At 40.7% G+C, this 24415-nt stretch overlaps 1 protein-coding gene across 1 annotated transcript in view; it reads right to left on the bottom strand.

Annotated features, from left to right (window-relative positions):
* ARHGAP20 (Rho GTPase activating protein 20) overlaps positions 1–24415 on the bottom strand; it is a 62503-nt gene that overhangs the window by 12660 nt on the left and 25428 nt on the right. The window contains exons 3-9 of the mRNA XM_017831612.1: positions 18528–18698; positions 13271–13420; positions 11342–11383; positions 10306–10390; positions 7418–7495; positions 3464–3530; positions 1336–1556 (exon numbers count right to left, since the gene is read on the bottom strand). Of these exons, the coding sequence (XP_017687101.1) occupies positions 1336–1556; positions 3464–3530; positions 7418–7495; positions 10306–10390; positions 11342–11383; positions 13271–13420; positions 18528–18698 (814 nt within the window). The remainder of the gene's footprint in view (positions 1–1335; positions 1557–3463; positions 3531–7417; positions 7496–10305; positions 10391–11341; positions 11384–13270; positions 13421–18527; positions 18699–24415) is intronic.

Below are 24415 nucleotides of genomic sequence, written 5' to 3'. Positions count from 1 at the left end.
CTGTATGTGAGACAGCCTGCTTTGCAAGCAGTCAGACTACACACCACTTTAAGAGGTTCTGTCTGATGAAAGAAGGAAAGGTGAAGGGACTAAAAGCCTTCCTCCCATTTAGACCAATCCCTGTGCATGACATGCAGGCTGCCCCAGGCTTCTGCTGCCCCAAGCTAGCCTCACCAACCCTCTGCACCTTGCACAGCACCGATGACAACACATCTGCATTAGAACTCTACAGGCCTGATTTGCATTTCTATTTTCTCTTGCCAGTCAACATCAGCTGCCAAAGCAGGGTCTGTAAACCTAATTACACCCCTTTGCTAGATTGCCTCATTCTTGAAACATGCCATGAAGTAATATGTGATACAAATTACTGTGAAGAGGGGGATGAAGGCATGCAAAAAGGAAATTAATATATATAAAATGTAATCAATTTTCAGAATAATTTATAACAGACACTAGTATAGTTTACTATATTTAATTTCTAAAAACATTACAAATGGATTCTATTCATATATTGTGGGAGATCTTAGCTACTGGGGAGTGCACAGGGTAACAGTGTACATGTTATTTTTTTATGATACAGTCATCAGTGGTGAAGTAGGGCAGAGTTCCTAATTGAGCTGCGTATGCCAGCATGTTAAGCACAATTAAAACACACCATGGGATGTATCCTTGCCCAAGATGTAATGTCTCAATCCTGTAAAGATCTCCTTATTTCTTTTATCATGAGCAGTGCTCAGTCATTGTGTTGTTGACAACAGAGTGCAAAACAGAGAGCAGGTGCTCATATTTTTGCAGCATCAAGGCCAAAGGCAGAAGAAAATACTACTTTCTTCAATTTGTTCAAAGAGGACTGAAATAAAGAAGTTCTATTTGCTCACCTCATCTAAGTACTCAAGGACATGTCTAGACTTTGCCACTTGAGGGTCCCAGTGAAGTAGGTGTACAGCCCTAAGTACCGTATTGAGATAAAGGATGCTGCCAAATGTTGCATGGGAATTCTGTGCCGAAGTCAAGCCTTGACACCTGATCCGTAAAACCACTCAGCCTTGCTTCAGAGCACAGCAAGGGCTGCAGAGAGAAGAGACTTACAAAAAATTGCAGGGGAGAGATTTTGTCTTTCTTTTGCTTGTTTTAGAAGAATCATTTGACAGGCAGCTTGTCAAAATGTAACTTACAAGGATGACACATATACAACAGCACACTGAAATCAGGGAGAGCTACATTGCAGAATCCCTTGTGCAGCTGGAAGGTACAACTGCACGCTCCTCTTCACTTTTCACTACCCCAGTGCTGGTACATTTGCTTTCTGTAGCAGAGCCAGGGAGGAAGCCAGGCTATGAGTGGATGTTGCTGGGGTGAGCGGGGCAACGTACCGTTCAGCTGCTGGCACACGGCCACTTGGCTTGGCTTCAGCACAAACTGGCACTGCAGCTCCTGGGGCAGCTGCTCCGTCAGGAAAGACTCCTGAAGCTGCCTGGGGCAGGCACAGTGCTTTGATCCATGGGGCATAGCGTCGCGAATGTGGCTCATTTTAATTCCAAAGGGATATTCATGTCCTGTTCAAAGAGAAATCATAATAATCTGTGTTAGATTGACTGGAGACTTGCAAAACTCCATCTGCCCTGGATGGAGCAGATTTTGCTTGCTGGCCTGCAGCACTTTCTCCCTCCATAATCTAAGAATTGACACTTTTCTCCATATTTACACAGACACAAATCATACACTGGCAGATAGGGAGTTACTGTGTTTGGTGTAGTTAAGCAGATGTAAAAGTAAAATCAGACCTATTGCAGCTGTATCACATAAAAGCCCATCAGAAAATGCAGATGTTTACTATTTCTACTGCTTTCCTTGTAGCACTGAAAGTTTGGGTATTGATTGCTTGTACCATTCTGGAGAGAAATGAGACTTTGGGAGCAGTCATTTTTGCTAAGCATGCAAAACCCCCAAAAAATCCAGTGTGAAAGTGATCTTCCTTCCTTCTCCGTGTTAAGTGCAACAGCCATCAAGTCAGTCAAACGAGATACAATTACGGTTCTCATCTGAGGCTGAAACAGGAAGGAAACGTTAATCACAAGGCTAATGCAAATGAGCTACACTTGGCTTTAACCAGCATCTTTGGGGACTACACAGACACAATTCATTTCTGGAGGAGCTTTCAAAAATGCCACTGGAAATATGTTTTTCAGACTTCTCTAAAGACCTGGCAGATGAAATATATTAAATATGGACGCAGTGCTAAAATGTTTTAGTTAGCAGTTAGACTTGAGCACTGAGATTGGAAGAGACGTTATTTGAGATTACAGGTAGGATGAAGCTTTGGAACAGTCAAAACTCTGCTTCTGATGCCTACCTATGATAAAAGCTGGCCTTATCTAATAAACCTTTGCATAAATATCAAGAACAGCATCACTTTCATACTCCAAGGATTCTTCTTTTCCAAGGATTGTAACTTGAATTTGCAGTGAAAGTCAGTCGATTAGAAAGGCTTTACCATTTCTGAATTCTCTGGCTCTATGTTTAGAGCTGTGGCTGTGATTTGTTCTGAAGAAGATACACAATAATGGTCAGAAAGCCAAAGTCTGGTATGTTTCAAAGGCTAAACAGTTTGCACTACCTATAAGGTGCACAAGGTAGACCTTTTATAAATATTCATGTTGTCTGACTCCAGCGAAGCATTTGTAACTAAGGCTGCTTTGAGAAGGAATGCTAAGATTTACTGGGGTTAGATCTGCAAGAGGTAAAACCAGAAAATTCATAAGTTTTTCTTGTTATAATCATCTGCAAACTCATATAGCACAAGTAAAGCTGGGCTTCTACAGGGAAAGGTTCTTAATAATGGGAAGGGATTTTTCCTTAGTGAATCAAGGGCCAAAATCAAATCACTCCATCCAATCACTTTTGAGCTTTGGGTTGGTTCCTGAAGACAAAATGTTTTGAAAACCATTTTAGAAAGAGAATAAGCACTGATTCACTCCTAATCAGAGGGGAGCTGTCAGCCAGTACGAAAAACAGAGGATTGAAAAGGACTTCTTGAATCAATTAACTTGAGTTAACAACAGAACATTTCTCAAAACTCTGCTGAGTTTTACTGAGGAGGGAAGTAAACAATGCTATGGAGGTGTAGGAAGAAGTATGGTAAAGCTGGACAGCCTGAAGGATGATGCCCCCAGGAGGGGGTGAGTGGAGAGGCCAACTCTGCAGAAAGACTGGGGCTCATGCAGCAGAACTGGGGCAGAAATAAATGACCTTTTCCAACCTCTTAGTGACACAAGCTCTTCAAAACAAAGGATCAGCATCTGACTAGCTCCCCAAATAGGCAAACTTGTGTGACAGGGAAGTAAGAGAAAAAACAGGAAAAACAAAAGAGGAAACTGCATTTCAGTCTTCTCTGTATTTCTTGCTTCCTTCAGCACTAAAAGCTGAGTGAATATTGAAAAACAAAACAATGTCAAGAACTTACCAATAAGAGGGTAAGGAGCATGTTCTCTTCCTGAAATCACCCACAGCTTGTAATCTTTTTCAGAGCCCTTTAAAACCAAAATTAAGAATAAGTTTGCCAACCATTAAGGACAGGTTCATGTAAGGTTTCTCACAATGTAAGGATAATCTGCACCTTGTCAGCAGCATTTTGTTTGCAGTGCCTAAGTTTGCCACCAACCAGCAAAGTTTCTGAATTGGGTCTGTCCTGAGCAATCTGGTTATGTCACCAGGATTCAGCTCTGAACATTGAGAGGTGCTGGAGCCCATCATTTCTGAGGGTAAAGGGGGAGGTTTTCCCCAATTCTTTCAGTGCTCCTGGAAGCAGAGGGATGGATGTCTCAGCCCACTCTGCCCTGCAGCACTTAGCAGCATCCAGCACCGAGGAGAGACAGGTCTGATTCCCCAGAAGGATTACAGCTAAGCAGCAAAAGGAGGAGGAGGCCCTGCTGCAGGGCATGGGGCAGACAGGAGGCAGTTCCTGTGAGCTGAGGTCACCCTTCAGCTCCATCCTGAGTACCAGGGAAATCACACTCTCTGGGATGTGCTCTGCCACACAGGGATCCCCAAGCCTCACATCTGAGAACTCTGCTCCACCATCTCCCCAGCTTCTCTACATCCCCCTCAAGCAGGAGGAGCTCAGGCTTGTGAGCCTGTGACCCATGCTTAAAGGCAGGGCAGGACAACCTTCACCCAAGTCCTGAGCCCACTCTGATGATGCCAAGGCAAGGATGGCACCCATGGGGCTCCTGGCATTCAACGTTGCCCCAAAATCTCCCTGTAGGGCTGCTGTCAGCCCTTTTGAGCAGCCCTTTTCTGTGGAAGGGCTTGGGAGCACTGGAAGGTGTTTTCAGACTGCCGAGCCCTCTTTAAAATGTACAGTGGAGAGAATAAATTTACATCAAAGGAGACAATTTTCAAAATTATCATCTTTGTGAAAAGCTGTGTAAAACCTCTGATTTGAAAGCAAATTCAAAATATTGCCTTTAGCATAAATATAGAAGTCAGTGTTGCAATTTAATTGAAGAAAGAGAATAATACTTATTTCAGATATGATGGTGAGACAACAGAAGTAAAAGAATGACATTTAATATAAACCACACTCAGGACAAAAGGAAATAGCAAGTGGATAAACACACTGCATTAAAAGTGATCTATTTTACCTTAAATTACTTTTCAGTGATACTGCTAAATCAGAATAATTAAAATCTAAAAGTTTTCTGGCTACAAAGGTGGTAAATACCTCATGACAGTATCTATTTAGCTCCAAAGTTAAATCCTACCTCCTTTTAAACAATTTGCCTACTGTCCTGCATTGTCACCCAGTGTCCCCAAGGCTCTTGAGACTCTTCCTACTTGCTGCACATACCTGGTGTAATGTTGATACATCCAATAAAGCCTTTGCAGTTTGCTCTCTGACTGACAGAGCTTTTTGGCCCATATTAGCACTGCTGTTAAGTCAGCTAGCAGGGGGCAGAAGGAAAATAAATAGGCTTTGGAGACATCTCTGATGCGTCAGGGCAAGCAGCCAGGAGCAAATAAATACAGCTGAGGAGGACAGGAAAGGGTATTTGCTTTTCCTTTTACACATATATGTGAAAGGGATTGTTGCCATCAAGGGGAAGCAGGGGAAGGGAAAGAGCTAGTAAGTATGGCTTTCAGGAGGCAAACTGTTCATATCCCGACTGCAAATCCTGTCCTTTATGGGCTTTATGAGGCCATTTGTCAGTATAAATATGACTGTCCCAGAAAAGTCAGAAAGTGTAATTACAGAGCTGGGAAACCCAAGGCTCTTCTTTCTGCCCCACTTGATAATTTGGAACAGATGATCAATGCTATTTTGCATGAGCTAGTTGTCATTTTACCAGAGAAGCCACAGACGAAAAAACCCTGATGTGTTAAACCAGAGTGAACTCAGCCAAAGTAATAGCCTCATTAATCACATAATATGTGAAATGTAGTTTTTATAATTGCCATTGAAAAGTCATAAAGCTTCTTTCAAGTGGTCCTCTCTGGACACAAATAAAAAACCTCACATAAGGCAAAGCTTCCTCCCAGTCAGAACAATCGTACAAGGGGTTTGGGTGTTTGATTGATACCCAGGCTACAGCTTAATTTATTTAGCTTGTTTGATTTTATTGCTAATCTTATGATATGCCTATAATGAAAAAAGGCCTTATGCTCTAAAGAAGCAGTGAAAAAATGTAGTACATTACTTGGGCAAAAAATTCTGCAGGCAAGATTTTACATCTTTCAGATGGTTTTCCTTCTTTTTCCACTTGAAATAAAAATGTAAAGAGAAGGAAAAGGTTGATTGTAATACATACAAAAGAACATAATCCTGAAACCTAACCAGCTCCTCCTCCTGCTCATCTCAAAGTATTGTCTTTGAATACTACCATTTTCCTGTTTTTTCTGTACACAAAATGAGGAAGTGCAAATGACACCCATAAAATGGGTAAAAATGAAGCACATCACAATAAAGACTTGCAGTTGTAATATAGCATAGTCTCCTGATTTTTCTTGCAGACAATCTGCAATTAAAATCCTAATTTTAACTCACATCTTATCCTTTTCACCTTGCAACCCCCTCCATGAACTCCAGCTTCCTTAATTGAATAGACTACTGGATTCTAAGCTCAGGCCAGAGCCCCAGCCCTGGTGGAAATGGGATGTCTGAGAAATAACAAGGTGGGTAGACAGAAATTGCTGTGCCTGAGAAATGCCAAGCTAGCAGAATAGATCCCTGTATTAAAAGCCTGTATAAATTAGGGATAATGGATGTTAGTGAATACTAATCCTGAGGTTACTCCAACTTTTGCTGTGAATGTCCAGAAGCCGCAGGGAAGCACAAGAGTGGCACTTTACTCATATTTAACTCTTCACACCCAAGGCTGTGGTAAGGAAAGACTTGACAGATTCTATGCAATGAGATCAACACATGCATCAAGAGTAAGACATTTAAAAAACTCTTATTACCCAAACAGCAGACTGGCAGGCCAGCTAAAAAGCTGTCATCCAGGATCTTCTATGTGATCACTGGTGTTGGTTGGAGCCACATTGTGAAACAGAATAAGGGAGCCAGAATTCTGCCCTTGGCATTGATTCACTGTTACACCTGAGGCACTACTTGGTCTGATTTAGAGCAAAGGAAGTACAGCTGAGGCAGTACTTGATATTGTAGGGATCGCTGCATTTATTTGGTACTACCCTGCATTACCATAAGTCCTGTAAAAGCCTTCTTCCAAAACAGTTTCAGGACATTACTTGAATTGGGCACATTCAGATCTTATGCATTCAGATTCAGAGTGGGTGCATTCAGACTCTGTGCATTCAGATTCCCTGCATCACTGTAAATCCTGTAAAAGCCTTTTTCCAAAACAGTTTCAGGACATTGCTTAAATTGGGTGCATTCAGATTTCGTGCAATCACTTAGTTACATTCTTGTCTTACATAACTCTAAAGGTCCATGGGTATTTAAAGTACCTGATTCAGACACTTGAGAGCAGTGCTTGTACTTGCTATCTGGGGACACAGCTGATGATGCATGTTTGCACATTTTGAAAACAACTAACAGACAAGTCAGTAGGTTTCCTGTTCACACTGAAGCATGCAAAAGGAGCTCTACCAAACTCTCAGTTCTTGTGTCTAGATGTCTCCTCTTACGCTTCAGCAAAACAGATTTAAAAGCAACTTGAAACATGACTGATCCCTTACAGGGACGAGAGACCTACTCAAAACTTTTAAAGCACTTGTTAATCTCTGGAGGTCTATATATTAAGAAGGCACTTCTGCCGCACTTCAATAACTCTGAATTGCTATCTTAAAGGCTTTAATTAATGTTCATATCCTAAAACTTGGAAATAGTGCAAGGCAAGATCTGACTGTTATAAGAGACTGCAAAAAAAGACTCATTAAAACTGGTGCAAGGACTTACATTAATTCCCAGCTGCTGCAGGGCCATCAGAATTACATCATTTGCTGTATCAACATTGGTTACACTTAGGGTTTTTGACTGTGAACAGAAAAAAGGAGAAGGGGAAAGTGTCATTAAAAATTTGGATTTGCAAAGAGTATCTGAGGTGCAGTAGCTCTGCATAATTCATTGTTGGAAAAATTGAGAATATCCTGTTAAAATTTTACTTATTAAATAAATTATACCACATAGATAAAGGTCCAGCTGTTTGAGATCAAGGTTTGATTTCCTCTGCTTTGTCACATACTTTCTGTATTTGCTCCCTGCTTCCCTAGCAGCTCCATCAGAAGAGAGAGTGCCATGATTACTGGGGACATGACTTCCACATTAAAATATGCAAAAAGACAGGACTACTAACTGCACTTTAGACACTGCATAAGGGGAACACAATGGTTTGATTAATTTAAAAGCACACAAGTTTCCTTTGAAAAAAATTAAACATTTCAGTGAGTTTTTTCAGTGAAATATCAATTGTCAATAATTTCTGTCCTTTTCAACTGAAATTCTCCCTGGCAAGAAAATATTGTAAACAGGCCATTCATCTCTAGTACCTTTGCTACATTCTATATAAATTTCTCAGAGCTAGATCTGGCTCAGTACCAGAAGCACTTCCTCTTGGTAATCTTTCATCCAATTAAAATGGTACCTCTCCAGCAGCCTCCAGAATCTGCTGATGGGCAGTATGGAAACGCATGGAGCAGCAGAGATACCACTTTCAAAATAGTTATGGTGACCAGCATGGAGTGCCAAGCTTTGGTTGGTGAAAGTGCTGCTTTCCACAGGGCAGTCTTTCCAGAGTGAGATTTCAGCATCTGCTGCCTGGAACCAGTATTCCTCCAGTACTGCTGTGCAATGCTCTGTACCTCAGCTCCATGGATTGCTCTTATGCATCGAACACACTAGGATTAATGACTCTATCCTCAGCCCTGCTGGAATGTGGCAGCACCACTGCCTTCACATTGCAGAGGCAAAAACAAGTGGTGAACATGTGTCCAGAGTGGTTTTTGCTTGGAGCATCATACCCATGCTGGTCTCACTTCCAAGCTAACAGGCAACTCCCACACACCAAGCACCAAGTTACTAAGCCCTCTTTAGAGGCTTGGCTCCACCAACAGCACTACACAACTTTTGGATTGCAGCTGGTTCCTGGCCAGACTAAAGTCTTGGCAGAACAAAGGCATGCCCACTGCAACAAACCACCCAGGCATATCCCAAACAAGGGAAGGTGGCAGAGCTGCGATGTAGATGTTCACTGCCAGTCCCAAGATAGTTTGCAATACACTGATACCTTCTGCAGTATATCAATTTTATGCTGGCCATAAGGTGTTCAGGTGAAACAACCCCCTGACATTTTGCATTTAGAAAAGATCTGAGCTGTACATTTGTGTAGGTTCCTGACGGTTACAAGCTGCTATGGCAATGAAAGGAAAGTAGTGAGAATACTGTATATCTTGCTTCAGGACATATCTGAACGCTCATACCATAAAAAATTTAACATTTGCCTGAAGCAATGACATCTGGCTCTCAGGAGTAGGTCAGCACATTTGCATAAGTTTTGCTCTTGGCTAGAATATAATAAAATGGTTTGTGCCTTGTGTTCAGCCTTCCTTACTGTCCAAAACCAAAATAATTCTTAGGCATCTCCAGCCGCTATAGCAGGAACCACAGTGCAATAAGAAGTGTTTGCATCACAGAATTTCTATCTGTTCCTCCTCTGTTTTATTACTGATAATATCCAGACTATAGTGTGTCATTTCTAGGACTGTGAGGATCAGGAGACCATATCTGGCATATGAGATAATTACAGCTAAGGAGAAAAGGCATTTAAAAAAACCCCAACAAACCCTGGTACAAGACTGCAATCCGAGAGCATGTATGATTTATAGACTTTTACACCTGAGCAGACCTTGATCTGCAGTCTTGCATTTGAACTTCACAATTTTTGGTATTGTTTATTAATTTTTATCTTAGCCACCTCGAAATTATGTTATTGTTTAATTATTATTTTCTGAAAAAAAGGCAGACTCCTTTATGCTTTCATCTATCCAAATACAGAATTCTAAGTGGAGATTCACCGTTGGGCAAAGACCTCCAATGAAATCTAATTTCTGTCAAAATTTCTCATTCCCTTGCACATGCTCCTTGGAGTTCTGAGCTTGAAATACAGATGTTACAAGAAAGAAAAGACAAATGTAGAAGAAGCAAAGGAAGAATGGATGGATTATCACTGAATGCTAGGGTATCCCTATGGAATTGGCTACATGCAAGAATTTATTTTAAATTGGTTAATAATTACTTAGTCAAAAAGGTGCAAATCACCCTGTGAATGACCTTTTTTACTATTTATACTTTGCCTATAAATTTACCAGCATCAATTAGTTGATGAAAAACATGCTTAAGGCAATTTCAGGGTGTTACACACTGCTTTCCTGACTTAAGATGGCTATAAACAATAACACACGCTGCAGCTTCGCAGAATTGAATGAAGGCAGTTGTGGGTTTAGATAAGATTTACAAGCAAAAAAAGGGTATGTTGTGCTGGTATTTCTGAAGATGCTTACTCGTAAGTTCCACTAGAGGTGTTTCTTGGGACTTCACACTGTACAGTCTTTAGTTTGTATGCCAGGACCATTATTTCTTACCAAGCACAGTGTCTTTAAAATGAAGTCATGTATTAAACACAGGGCACAAACATTTCAGGGCTGCGTATGCCAAGTCTTTTCAAGGGACTAAATCCTTAAAGGAGATTGCAAACCAAAGGAACCCTTTCAATATCCAAAGGATTTGCAGGTCACTAGCACTCATAGGTGATGTGGATTTAGACCCCTATTTAACTCAAGAGCACTTACATATGCACAAGTTCCCACGTCTTTTGCAATTATCGTCACAGGAATCCTTTTAGGATTGTCTTTTTCCTTCTCTTCTCTTATTCGACTGACAAAACAAGTACAAAACAAGTAAATTTTTAATATTGCAAATATAAATAGCAAGACATTTAAATAGCAATCAAGCAGTAACTGGATAAGAAGCAGACTGTTTGCAGATGTACTGCAGTAGAAAGATCTCTAAAGAAAAGAAAGCATCCAGCAGCAGCATCTGGAAGGGATGCCAGTTGTCGTCCCCAGTAATGCCCTGTTGTATCGAAGTTCATTGTAGAAATCAGAGTAATCAGCAGAGAAAGTGAACAGAAAAAAATCAAGCTAAAACTACCCATCATTGTGATGCCTCAGTCTACACTAAAAGCTCCTACTGGAATCAGTTACCTCAGTACAGACTAGTTCAAAGGACTGAACAGGAGAAGGGTGAACTGGAAATCAGCCCAGTAAGAATGATTTAAACAATCCAGGAACTCTGAAGAATCAGATCAAGACAGAAACCTCAACCAGAAGAACTGGTGACCAGAAAACAGAACTATCACTAATAGCTTTCTGTCCAGACACCGAATGACGTAAGACAGCTCTATTTAGACAAACCCTCCCACCACATCCTCCAGCTTGGGGTATGTTCTGTAAGACCAAAATATAGCTGGCCATGAGCAGCAGACAGGTTAGAGCAGAGGTCCTGAGCTGGGCTTGCTTAGCTGCCATCACCATGGAAAGAGCTCCAGGCTCAACTAGAGCAACAGTGGCATTGGGAAGGAACAATGTGTATTAGGAATTGCTCTGGTTTTGTGCTGAGCAAGGAAAGCAATTCCCTCCTTGCACAGTGATGGATGCATAAAAGGCATGCACCATCTTCTGCAGGGAGAAGACAAGATTTTTCTTTTCCTTAATAGCACTTGGAAAGAGCTCATCTATCCTGATGGCATAGGCATCACAGCTTGGGAACCACTGGTCTAGAATGGGACTCTTTTCAATGTCTTTAAAGACCATACAAAAAAAGTACCTTTGCAAAAAAGAGAGCCATGTCTCCTTTTGTTCTGCAGACCTGAAAATTAAAACAAAGCAGGGACAAATCAACAATCATTCTAATACCAAAATAGTCCTCGTACAAACCACAATGGAATGGACTGTTTATTGGCTGGAATTTTATAAATACCTACAAAAACTAAAAGATTTATCCAGATTTGAATGAAAAGTCTGCTTCCCTGCAAAGTCAACTGAAAAGCCTGCCCATGGAGACCAAAAGCCCCAGTTACCAGTTTTTGTCACAGAATTCAAAGCTTTACCAATGAATTCAGCAGGAAAACCATTGACTTCTTAAACTAGTGTCCAAATAGAAGAGGAGGGCACTTTAAAATAAGAGGTTAATTCAAAAGTTTAAAGGTATTTCCTCAGGTACACAGAATTCTTTCCACTTTCACTATTCTAATTATCTTCTTATGTATTAGTTGTTTTGTCAGCACATCACAAAGTACACATAAGCCCATTGTGCTTAGTAGGGTTTAACTTTGGACATTTTAAGGCTTATCTCATTTATCTTTACCTCATTTATACCCTTTCAAGGATATAAAGCTGTCCAGTTAAATGTAGCTAATAATAGGACTGTTCAAGGAATCTAACCTAATTTTGATTCAACTTTCTTGATTTAAATCCTGTCCCAGATGGAGTAACTGCTATTCCCACTGCTGCTTTTGTAAATCAAGTTCTTCAAATTTTCAGAGAAGGCATTTAGGGAACTACAAACCTTCTGAATGATGCTGTGAGGGAAATGCTACAAATGTAAATGCTACAAATATGACTCTGCTTTGGCTGTTTCAGTTATGTTGGACAGGCATCTACGGACTCACCCATGCCCTTTTAGATTTTTCAGTGTACCTCCAGACATGAAATAATTTCACTGCTATAAAATCTCTGACTCTTTCTTGATTGAGGCTATTGCTTTCCTATTCAACTACTTTCTGATATCTATAAAGGATCACATACTTTCTCTAGATCAAAGTTCATGTTTAGTGGCAAGAGTTCAACTGAAAATCAATAGAAAATTTCATCTTTGTTTCAGGGTTATTAAGTGTAAAAAACATAAACAGCACAACCATCTCAATAGAGTGCAGTTTGTACACAGCATTCTCTTTGGCTAAGGACAATGTGACATAGAAATTAGGCTGGATACTTCAGCTTTTGCTCTCTGTTGATAAAGAAGAAAATGCATTTTCCAAGACTCAGGCAAATTACCGTGGCTAAGCAGCTGGGATTTCAGGGGGATGTGCCCTCCCTCCTCCAAAGTGACGACACAGCCCTCCTGCTGAGACTAAAATTAGTCTAATCACTGAAATTACCTCTACAGCCCTTATGTGTACTACAGTCAATGCTGCAAAGACAGATGAAAAATCTTTCTATTAAAATTCAGAGATTCTGCCTTAAGAGTAATTTTGACATTTTCTCTGGCACAATTAAATTGAACAGATAAATAGGACAAGGTCAGTATTTCACTGTATGTTTCCTGCTATTTCCGATACATGCTCTTCTGTTTAAAACTGTCTTATCAGAGTCTCTTTGATCCTTTCATTAGCTTGTCTGTTTAATATTTGTAGTTCATCTTGTTAATTAGCCAAGGTGTTCATCAAGTTATACCAAAAAAAAAAAAAGATAATTTCCACTGAGCAAGTTTGCAGCACAGACAGTGCTTTGCCAAGTTACATATTTTCTCAATTTTTAAAATTATAAGAAAGTACCATTGTCCCATTTGCAGGGAGACAGAAGATGAGGTGTGGAGAGTGACTTGCTCACAGTAGTAGAAGGAATTGGTTTAACAATCAGCAAGTTGCTGCACCCCACATTCACTGGTGTTGAAATGAATCTGTGATAATCTCACTACCTGCCAGCCTAAAACCATTTAAGTAACTTGCTAAATAAAACATATCTCAATTCTTACCTGAAATTTGCCACGCAGTTTGTGGTGGGCCAGCCCAAAACAAAGGACCTCTCTGGGTCTGTGCTGCCTTCACAGACTTCTTCTGTACAAAATGCTGTCCACATCTCACAGAGACGTGCTTGGCACTTTAGTTTGAAATGAGAGTGTGACCTGCAGGCAGAAAATCATAGGTAAGTCACACACATAAAAACATAGCAAGACAGATTAAACAACTAGAGATTTTTCTTCCTTCAGGCACATGTAAAGCTTGTATTGGAGCTGATAGAAGAAACTCTTCTGCTTCAGTTAAAGAAAACAATGTTTTATTGGGTTACATGTAAAAACATATCAATTTCTTATTTGAATGGGATCAACAGACCTCTTATTTGTGGAATAAACAGATTGCTTGTGGCACCCCTGGGAATCACCCTTCTTGGGGGAAAACTTCCGTTCATATCTAGAGTTCTTCTCCAAATCTCACCACGAGGCAAAGATTGCCACTTGTACTTGAGTCTCCTTTCAGTGACTTTAATGCTATTGAGGAGTTTATAATACAGTTCTATTGCTTAGCCCCAGGGTCAAAAACTATGATGAGTTTAAGTAGTGACAACTAGGTCAGGGCAAATGAAGCAATCCTGAAGAAAGAACAAGCAGAAAACTGTCATCTGTGTTAACTACAGCACAGGTCACCATACAGCCTCCACGAACTAGCTGCATAGTAGCTTTAGGTCCACATCACTTGGAGAATGAGCCAGAACTTTGTGCATTCTCAAAATATTCGCTCATCTATAAGGAAGATACAAAATTTCCCCAATTTTTAAAAATTTGGCCCTTCCTGTGTTTTATCCCACTAAACAATAAAGGTCAAATTTACACAATTTCATATTTTAATTTCAACTCTTTCTTCCCCCTAATTTCTCATTATAAGTCTCCTTCCTTTGTAGGATTGGTGAGCGCTAGTGTTATGTGAGAAACAAGTAAAAACTCAAAGTCAATGCAGCTCTGTAGCACTGCAAAAGCCGCTCACTTCAAGCCTTGCAGTCGGAATTACCTGAGCTATGGTTCTCCTGGGCCAGCAGGGAAAGGCTGGAGGAAAAGTGTTCCCTACCTGAAACCGAGGGGACATGCAAGCAAGAGCATATCAGCTCACCACTGTGTTGCAAACATGATGGGGACAGTGCCAGGCACCGTGGTGATTAGGGCTCTATAAATAAATATGCCACGTAAGCAGTTTCCTAGAGCTTTGATACACATGGGCTACCTTCTCTGAGATTAGTCTCATTTACAAGGTATTTGACTTAGAACAGACTGAACTAATACACTCGGAAACACAAAAGTACTTGAACCTTGTGGCTTTCGAGAGGACATAGGTGAACTTGCAGTCAGCTGAACCCTGACTGTCTGAGGTTTCCAGCTGACATTGTACTAACATGTATGGCGAAATGGTGTGCAGCAATGCTCGCAGTGTTGGGCAAGAAAGGGCTGTCGGTGTATATCAAATCTGGTAAAAAGATACATTTCAATTTGATTGTCATAAAATACTGTAAAATACCATCTGAAGTTCCTGTATTTTTTAAACTAAAAGCTAAACACTATGTTCAGCTAAACTAAGATCATAGTGTTTCCTGATCAGCTGAACATTTCACCTTTCTTCACTATATTATGTTCTGCTACCCAATCAAAGACAAACTTAAAGTACAGGAGAATGTTTCAGCATGCTTGTTAAAAATTAGTTTATGATGCAACAAGTAAGGTCTGTCAAGAATACAAAACTAACTGTATTCTGACTGACCACAGAATGAACTGTGAAAACGTAGATTTACAAAAAATACAGCTGTGAATTCTAATGTAGATGTTAATAAATGGATGTCCGGTCTTACGCCACCGAATCAATCTTTTGACCCTCCCTTTCTCCTTAACTTTCTTTTCCCATTACCCAGTACAGTGAACACTCTACATGCTGTTTCACTTTTTTAACATTTACAGTTCGTAAAGCCAGATCCCTACAGTGCCAGTAGCAGGTGTCAGCAGGGTGTTGGCAGAAGCACAAGGATGTTCTCCAATCATGCTTGATGTATGTTCTTACCCTTTTTGCCATGCCTAGTCACAGCTTTCAGCTATTATCAGTATTCAAGTGGCCTGGTTTCCAGAGGCACTGAAACAGTAGCCTTCATTAACATCTAAAGAGCCTGAAGTATATTTTTATCCCTATCTGCCATGTCCCTTATGGAATCCATGGGTTCTCAGTATTTGTGAAAAGTGGGCCTTCTACTTAAGTGCCAGAGCATTACCTCTAAAAATGAATATATCATTGCTGACTAAGGAAGTAGCATGACTGAATGTTTTAAAAATGGCCAGACTAAAATCTAATTCATATTGTATATATTTTTAAGGAAGTCCCTTAGCAAACGTTACTGTAAACATCAGGCAGATCTCAAGTCCACTGAAATCAACAGAAAAATCATGAACATCAATGGTGTCAGTATTGATGCACTCCATGCAGGGCACTTGCAGTTCCTTTTGCTTGCAACTGGATACTTTGCAACCAATAACAGATGGAAGATTAACTTCTCACTGGATTTGCTAATCTCCTTAATAGGACCCTCTGACAAAAGCATTAATGGATCTACTGTGAGACTGCTACCATAATTCCATGTATGCACTCAACCATTAATTTCTATGTCCAGACATGTTGCGAAAATAACCTTAAAAGGCACGTGTATATACACAGGTGCATATTACAAAGGAGAAAGAGGAAATCATTTCTCTGTGCCTTCCACACAAAACTTTACATAAGAAACCTTCATAATTGAATTGACAGATCCTTGAAGTATTTACTCTGCCAAATAAAAACACATGCTCTCTGTAAGAAATCTAATCAATATACAGAAAAGAGTATATAATATTTTACATAGATAACTTTGATTTAGTGAGAAAAACTCTTTCAATCAATTCATTTGTGACTTAATCCCCACATGAAGGCAGTGAAGGACAGGGCAGCAGAGGAGCACAACATGTGAGTATTATTCTTATTTTTTATAAGCTGGTATAATGCACGATCAGAAAACATAACAGCCTACATTTCAGAAATCATTAGAAAGTAGCAAAAAATGAACCTAGAGGCCCCTTGTCCAAAGTCATACATGGACCAGTTGTGGAGAGGACTTACCCCTCACAAATTTCCATGGGAGCAATGCCAATTGGCTGCCTTTAAGCAGGAGCTCAGTGCTATATAGTACTTTACTCAGCAAGCTCAGAGGACACAAGATACTTGTTGCTCTCTTTAGGAAAAACTTGTACCTGTTTGCTGATCATACGAAGACTAATTATACATGAGCTCCCTTTGTACAGTTACTGGCTACCTGCAGCTGAGCTGACACAAGCACAGCACTGAGCTGTACTGAAGATAATGTAGGGGTTCATGTGCCTCAAGCCAAAAAACTACTTAAGACAAAAAGAGTATTACAAATTTTTAGCACTTTCACAAGGAATAATTCTGAAGTTAAGTCAGATTCAACTGCATCATTAACTCTGTCCTGGTCTGACTGCTTTGACTCTGCACCAGGCTGTTAAAAAGTCAATAGCAATCAACAGTCACGGCCACATAACAATACATGTGCTCAGGTCTTCCTTCTAGGAACCAACACTGGTAAGACAGCTTTAAAAATGCTGATTTTTAAGTAGTATTCATTAGTGACAGCTCTGATGCTTTAATTGCTGACAGAGCAGCTGTAAAGAGAACATCCCAATTAGATCTTCAAAATACATGAAGTAATATCACTTAAAATACTATTTTTACCATTTCTAGCAAAGACTTGCCCCCCTTCCTTTTTCACATGCAAAAGCACAATTTGTTCTCTTCCCTCTTTTTCAAACATTGCAGTCTCTGCTCCACATTAAATCGCATGCTGCAAGAGCTGTTATTACTCCCTGGGGACCAGGGTTTTGTGCGGTTACACTGAGTAGTGCTTTCCTATGCAAATAGTCCCATTGGGACCCAGTCAAACCTGCAGTAATGTGCAGCTCAGCTTGGGGCTGTAACATAGCTTCTGCTCAGCATGCTGACCAGGGTGGGAGGGATTTACCCCTTCTGACTTCAGTCTTCTACAATTTAGGAGCTAAGCTATGCTGGATAGCCAGTACATGGAGTGAGAGACCCCGAAGAACCAGACTCTCCTCACCCACTATCGACACTCTTTCAGCTCCAGGTGAGTTTGCTGCACTAAGGTGCTGGTTTTGCCTCAGTGACTGTAAGAGGGGCCTAGAAACCTGGGTAAGTTGCAAATAATTCACGTTTTAAAGCTGAAATCAGGTGAGGTGAATTCCACTCTAAAGAAGCAACAAACATAAATCAATACAGTAACAATGTTGTTATTGCTACTGCTGGTAGAATAGCAAGATTTCCCCTAAATATCCTTACGTTCACCACCCACCCATAGTGGAACATGTTTTGTGTAAAACATCCTCTGTGTTGTCACACCACATCAAGTGAGGGAGTTCAGCTGGGAGGGTTATGTTTACCATGTGTGATTCAAACAGACACAGCTCAGATTTCTACAGAAAACACAGATTTCTTCTGGCTTTTCCCAGAAGCCCCTGAAACAATTGCTTAAGCGAAATGACACATTGCAAAAGCCCAGGATTCATACTGAGATTGCCCACCCTGTGAAACCACAACACAGTGCCTTACAGAGAGTGAAGCTACATCAGGATTTTTTATTATTATTTCCCCATAACCCATAACAACAAGTGAAAGCACCCTCTAAAACTGCCTTAAACCACAAATGCTGCATGAAGCTGGCATGCTAGACACAGCTTGTAAATGTGATTTAATTGTGAATGGTAGAGTGAATAATCAGAGCTCAGCAGCAAGCCTGATTACACATGAACAGTACCCAGACTGCCCAGCATCGCTTCCCCTTCCCCATGCACAGGACAAACTGCAGAGACATACACTGTAATGCCATCTGCAATCTCTATTTTCATACAGCTGCTCATCACTGATGTGTATCCAAAGCAGCTTCCAGGTAAGGGTTAAGACCTCTAACCTCACAAGTGGTGTTATGCACATCCCATGGGACTGAAGATGCCCTGTCTAAAACATGACAAGTTGAAGGTAGCACAACAGACATAGCCGAGCACCAGTGAGTCTTTTCTGTGACGCTGCACTCCCAGAGCAGAGAAGATTACACAGTGCAAGCAATACATCAAAGAACATCTGATACTTCCTTAAAATGTTGCATCCTGGAATTCCTCTATGGCTACGGGCCATACTCACTTGGACTTGGCAACAACCAGAATGTCTGTGAAGAGAAAAAGGTGTCGCTCCTGGGTTTGCAGACTCGTCTTCAGCTGCACATGGCCATCCAGGATGAACGTTCGGTTGTGGCATATGAAAGACTGCACAAGAGGCCATGCCTCTGGGCTGATGGGGGACAAGCAGCCTTCCCTGAAAAAGGAAATAAAATAAATGGGATAAAGAAAATCAAATCAGCCAGTTGCCTGTAAATTGAGAACCAGGCAGTGAATTCCCATATCTGCTGTCAAAAAGCAATTTATTTGACCACATTTCAGTGAAAGGTTAAAGGGACTAAGAGGATAATTCAGCAGTCAGATTCTGACAGAAAATCTATTAGGGACTGTATTCACTGAATCTTTTACAGCCTAACCACATCTAGCATTTAGCAAAGGACAATAATTTAGACATTTTATCTTTTTTTATTTGCTTCCCTTTGTATTGAAGTCTTAGACAAAATACTTCACCTTCTGTAGGCTCTCCAAAAAGAGAGGAGACATATGCATGATGAACAGATAACTGCACAACCACCTTGCTCAGAATAGGACTCATATTCAGGGTTAAAAGTGATTTATAGAAAGTATTCCAACCAAGGACAAACATAAGGTGTAACCGAACCTTGCTAGAGACAGACCATGTACTAGATGCAACATGAGACAAGGCTGCTCGGCCTTTCTCTCTCCCAGCATACAATCCACAAACATTGAAGTAAGCTCCTGTTGCAGGTTTTGGTTGTGTGACCAGAACTATGCTTGTCTAAGGCTGCTGGGTAATCCAAACCCAGGTCTATAGGGAAAAAAATCAGACTGTCTCCTGGAAGACACTGATCTTTCTAAGGAGGTATTGCAGAGTTTATAGCCCAAGGTGGAGACATGATTCTCTCAACCCCTCCTGTTCTCCATAAAGTAGTGGAATAGTTACTGAAGCAGAAATAGAGTTTCCCTAGCATGATGGTCAGCTCACTCACCCAGGATATCCCTCGTTTCTGAGTCTGGTTCTAACAAATGACTATTTATATGGAGCTGAAATGAATGAATGTGAGGGTCTGAGAGGATGACACTCCTCCTCTAGGGCTCACTAGATGCTTGTTGCAGGTCAGGCTCTCCCTTTGAAAGCCAGAGACATGGCTTTCAATTCTTACAGGAAAGTGCGAGAACTGAACCTGGGTCTCCTACACTCTGGTGGACCTTAAATAATGAATTTCTGGATTAAAACCAGGACCCATCAGTATCTTTACTCATGATTTTAAAATCCAACTTTCCAGTTACTTGCTTTCCCTAGAGATGCCTCCAAGTGAACCATTTCCCTTTGGTAAAATGGATCAGTTCAATTTTTATTAAAATGTATTATTTTTTCTTCTTAAAAAAAAAAAAATTAAGTTAACACTTGGCAGGATCAGCTTGGCAAGGACAGGCTGAAGTGAACAGCTTTGCAATCCTAGTTTATTCCTGGCCCCACTGGAATGAATGACAAACACCTAATGACTTTGCTGGAAGAAGAAATGGAGCTCATACAGTGAAAGTCACAAAACTAAATAGGAGGGAAATGAAAGAAAAAAAAAGTGAGCAGAGAAAACCTTCAAAGAAGGTCATAAACCTTCTTGTACCTCTCTTAGAGCCTAGATGACCCACAACCCTCCTCTCCTTTATACTTGTGGCTGGATTATGAAGGAAATTATTTAGGAAATCCTGACAGCTGGGAGGGAAAGGATAAGCTCTGAGATTGGCCTACATTAGCAGGACACACTTTCATTGATGTGTAAGGAGCCGGTAAGGATCTCTGCCTGCTGGGGAGATCCTTGTTTGGCCTTTCATTCCCCTTTCTGGCTGGGAATCTGAATTTTTGAAAGAATTCCTCAATTTATTTTGTCTTAAACTATGTCTTAATCATGTCTTTCATTACGTACCCCTTCAGGGGAGAGAGAAAGAAGCAGAAGGGGTGTTTAGGAGTGTGGAGGTTAAAGCAGAGAAAGGAGTTTTGGAAAGGATCATGTATCACTGCACAACAGTGATACACATGCTGTGTGGCCAGCAACAGGAATTAGGGGAACAACGAGCACCTCTTCTACCCTTCCACTTCCATGGGATGGGAATTTGCCAATTCACCAGTTCACTGGTGAGTGTTAGGCAACCGGGACTCCATTTCATTAACTCCTTAGCAGCGCTTGGCACAGAAACTTAAGCAGAAATCAGGAATGATGATGAATTGACCTGCGTGAAAGCCATCCATGGTCCTTGCCTCAAAGATTAAGTCAGTGATATAGTCACTTGTATTTGAACCCAGTACCAACAACAGCTAGGAAAGCCCTCTCCATGTTACACTTTTGTAACCAAGTTAGCAGAAGCACTCTTAAAATCATAGGGTCAGGCTTTGCTGTCTCCATATAGGCAACTCTGTTTGATTATTCCTGTTTGTGTATTTTCTACATCCTGATTTGTAAGCCCAGGAACCCCTCAAATTAAACTAAGCAAAATCTTTTTCATATAGGTATGCAAATGAAAGTGTAGTAGGTTTAGTAATGCCAGTAGAGTCAAGTAAATTGAACTGTGTTTTGATCCAGTGCCTTTCAAGCACACCTGTCATCTGAACTCTAAAGCACTCTTACATACTCTAATATTAGGGTTTACCTGATAAGCCTTATTAAAAAAAAAAAAAAAAAAAAAAAGGAAAAATATTTTCTTCCTAGAAACAAAGTGGAAAAAAATAATCAAAGCCACTAATTCATCCAGAATCTTTTAAGGCCTCGGGAACAAGAAACACGGAGGAAATTCATGTCAGCAGTGCCAAAAATGTTGTTTGGAAAGCATGCTTTTGATCCTCTCAATTAATGTTCCATTGTTACAAGACATGAATGAAACCAAGTGTTGTTACATTGAAGAAAATGCAGATCAGCAATATCCTTGGGCATAGGGATTCATGTGAGAGAGGTATTTCTGCAGTTCAGTTTTTACTGGCTCAATGATTTTTCTGGCCACTAAACGGATCTAGTTTTGAAAAAGTGCTAAGTACACAAATACTGATTCTTTGAAAATTCCTTTTAACAGAGTTAGGCAAAACTCTGTACTTAAGTCAATGTGATTTCTGATATAATTAAAAAATAAGTCAGCGATACAGGGCTCTCTCTACCTTCGCTATATTTCCCTAAAAGTCACTTTATGATAACACATGTAAAAATCCCACAAAGTAACATCCTTCCAGTTTGGCAGGAAAAAAAGCCATCACTCAGGTTTGTTAAGAAGGAACTATGAACTGATTCCTGAATAATGGGGATAGACGGGGATCCTGCACAGCCAGCAATCAGTCATGTTCCATTTTGTGTAGAAGCAAGGCTGACACTGATGTTTTGATGGCATTGCCATTGTAAAATGGTAGTCTTAAGTGGTCAGTTTTTCCTAAAATACTATTTCGGAAGACTGAAATTACTATGTGGGATTTTAACTAAGGAGAAATTCTTGTAGTTTGACAATATCTACAAAATATTCTTGACTTATTCAGAAAAAAACTCAAATCACTGTACTGGCTAAAATTAGTGTAAAGATAATTGAAGATTTCAACCTTCTCTCCTAGCTTTTCCAGAAGGCAAATTTTTGCACCTGTTATTTTTCAAATTAATCAAAATAGGCATTTTGTGCCTATTCAAAAGACACTATGATTTAAAAGAACTCTTCAGTTTTGTAGGTGAAATATATGAAATTGAATTCCACACTAGTCAGCCAAACACTGAAAAACACATTCCAGCTGCATTCAGTGTGAAAGCAAACACATCAATGCTCACTTCATCGATCCTGTATTTACCAAAAGCCATAAAGCACAAAAATTACTTCTTTTTTCCCCTGCAGAGCTTCCTTGGGGTTTCCAATAAAACTGATACCTAAACAGCATGACCTACAAAATGTTTATTCTTGGTGTTAATGGAGATGTCAGCTTTATTATCTGTTTATAGTGAAAACAATGAAAGAAATCATACTTTCCTAAGGAGAGTTTAACAGCCCACGTTAAGTGGTTACTAAATCCATGATCCAAATGTCATTTATGCCAATGGGAAGCTTTCCTCTGATTTCAGTTGATGATTACTTCAGCCTATCTATGATTTAGATTAAGCTATAAGATGCCTCAAGGGAACAATCTGTTCCGAGGTGGCTCAGCTGGAATGAGCTATTGCAGGTATCTCGGCTGTAAGACATCCCTCTCAGAGACTGCTCATGCTCCATCCTAAACCTCACTCCATTGTTTTATTTATTGTTCTCTACCAGAACTTCTCTCCGCTGATGGTATCGCTGCAGTCGCAGAAGTCGATTTCCTCTTATGACGCAGCACCAACACTCTCCACATGAGTGATACCTATTGAAATAAAATGCCATTTTGCTTTTTAACTTCTGAAGTCCTTTACAAGAGGTAGGTGAGAAATCCACCTTTTCAGTAGCAGAGTAGTAAAATGGCAGCTATTCAAAAGGCTGAAACCTGAGTCAGCCCAGCCACGTGAGAGGCTGCACTTGGTCTGTCAAACACACATACATAATACCTTTCCAAATTCCTCTTACAGTGAACAACATAGCCTTTATTAATTTCACACATGTGTTCTGTAAGCAAAACTACTGCGTGCCTCCAGCAGTGCTGAAGCCTGAGTAAGGGCAGAAGCTCTTTCCAATTTTCATAGAATCAATCATAGAATCATAGAATATCCTGAGTTGAAAGGGACTCAGGAGGATAATCAAATCATAGAGTCATAGAATAGTTTGGGTTGGAATTGACCTTTAAAGGCCATCTAGTCCCATCCCCCTACAATGAGCAGGGACATCTTCAAGCACATCAGATTGCTCAGAGCACTGACCAACCTGACCTTGAATCTTTCCAGGCATGGGGCTCTTAACACCTCTCAAGGCAACCTTTCTTATAGGCCACCTTTAGGTACTGCTCTAAGGTCTTCCTGGAGCTTTCTCTTCTCCATGCTGAACAGTTCCAATTCTCTCAGCCTTTCCTCACAGGAGAGGTGTTTCAATCTAATCATCTTCATGGCTCTCCTCTGGGCCCAGTCCAACAGGTTTATGTCCTTTCCATACAGAGGACCCCAGAGCTGGACACAGAACTTCATGTGGAGTCTCACCAGAGGAGAGCAGAGGGGCAGAATCACCTCCCTCGACATGCTGGCCACACTACTTTTGATGTCCCACAGGACACAGTTGGTCCTCCTGGCTCCCAGGGCACTGCTGACTCATATTCAACTTGCCATCAACCAGAACCCCCAAGTCCCTTTCCACAGTGTTGCTCTCCAGCCCCTCATTCCCCAGTCTGTACATACATCTGGGGTTGCCCCATCCCAGGTGCAGAATCCAGCACTTTCCCTCATTGAACTTTATGTGGTTGGTGATTGCCCAGTCCTTGCAGGCCTCCCTGCCTTCAAGGGAGTCAACAGCTTCTCCTAATTTAGTGTCATTGGCAAACTTACTCAGTGTACCTTCGAGTCCTGCATCCAACTCATTTATGATGATGTTGAAGCGAATGTGCCTACACACATAGAGCTTGCAGCATAAATCTAACCTTTTCTTGGCTAAAGGCTAGAAAGGCCACCAAGCAGAACCTCTGCCAACCCTCCTCACCGTGTTCAGAGACAACAGAACTTATTTTCTATATCTCAAAGGCCAGTTTTGAATGGCTCTAAAAAATGTGCAGTGTATCTTTTAGGAATAATAAAGTCAATGAATATTCAACCTCGGTGTCCCTCAGTAAAGCATTTACTTTACCATCACTGAGTCGCAGCTTTGGGCTAGAGCAACCCACTGAGAGAAGCAGGAGCTACTCGCATCCTTTCAAGGCTAGTGAAACAGCAGCTATCTGCACAGTAAGAAACGTCTACAGTTAAGCCTGCGTTA

The sequence above is a fragment of the Lepidothrix coronata genome, unplaced genomic scaffold (assembly GCF_001604755.1).
Source record: "Lepidothrix coronata isolate B3197 unplaced genomic scaffold, Lepidothrix_coronata-1.0 Scaffold194, whole genome shotgun sequence".
In the NCBI taxonomy this organism is placed as follows: Eukaryota; Metazoa; Chordata; class Aves; order Passeriformes; family Pipridae; genus Lepidothrix; species Lepidothrix coronata.
This window is presented reverse-complemented; position numbering and strand designations above follow the sequence as displayed.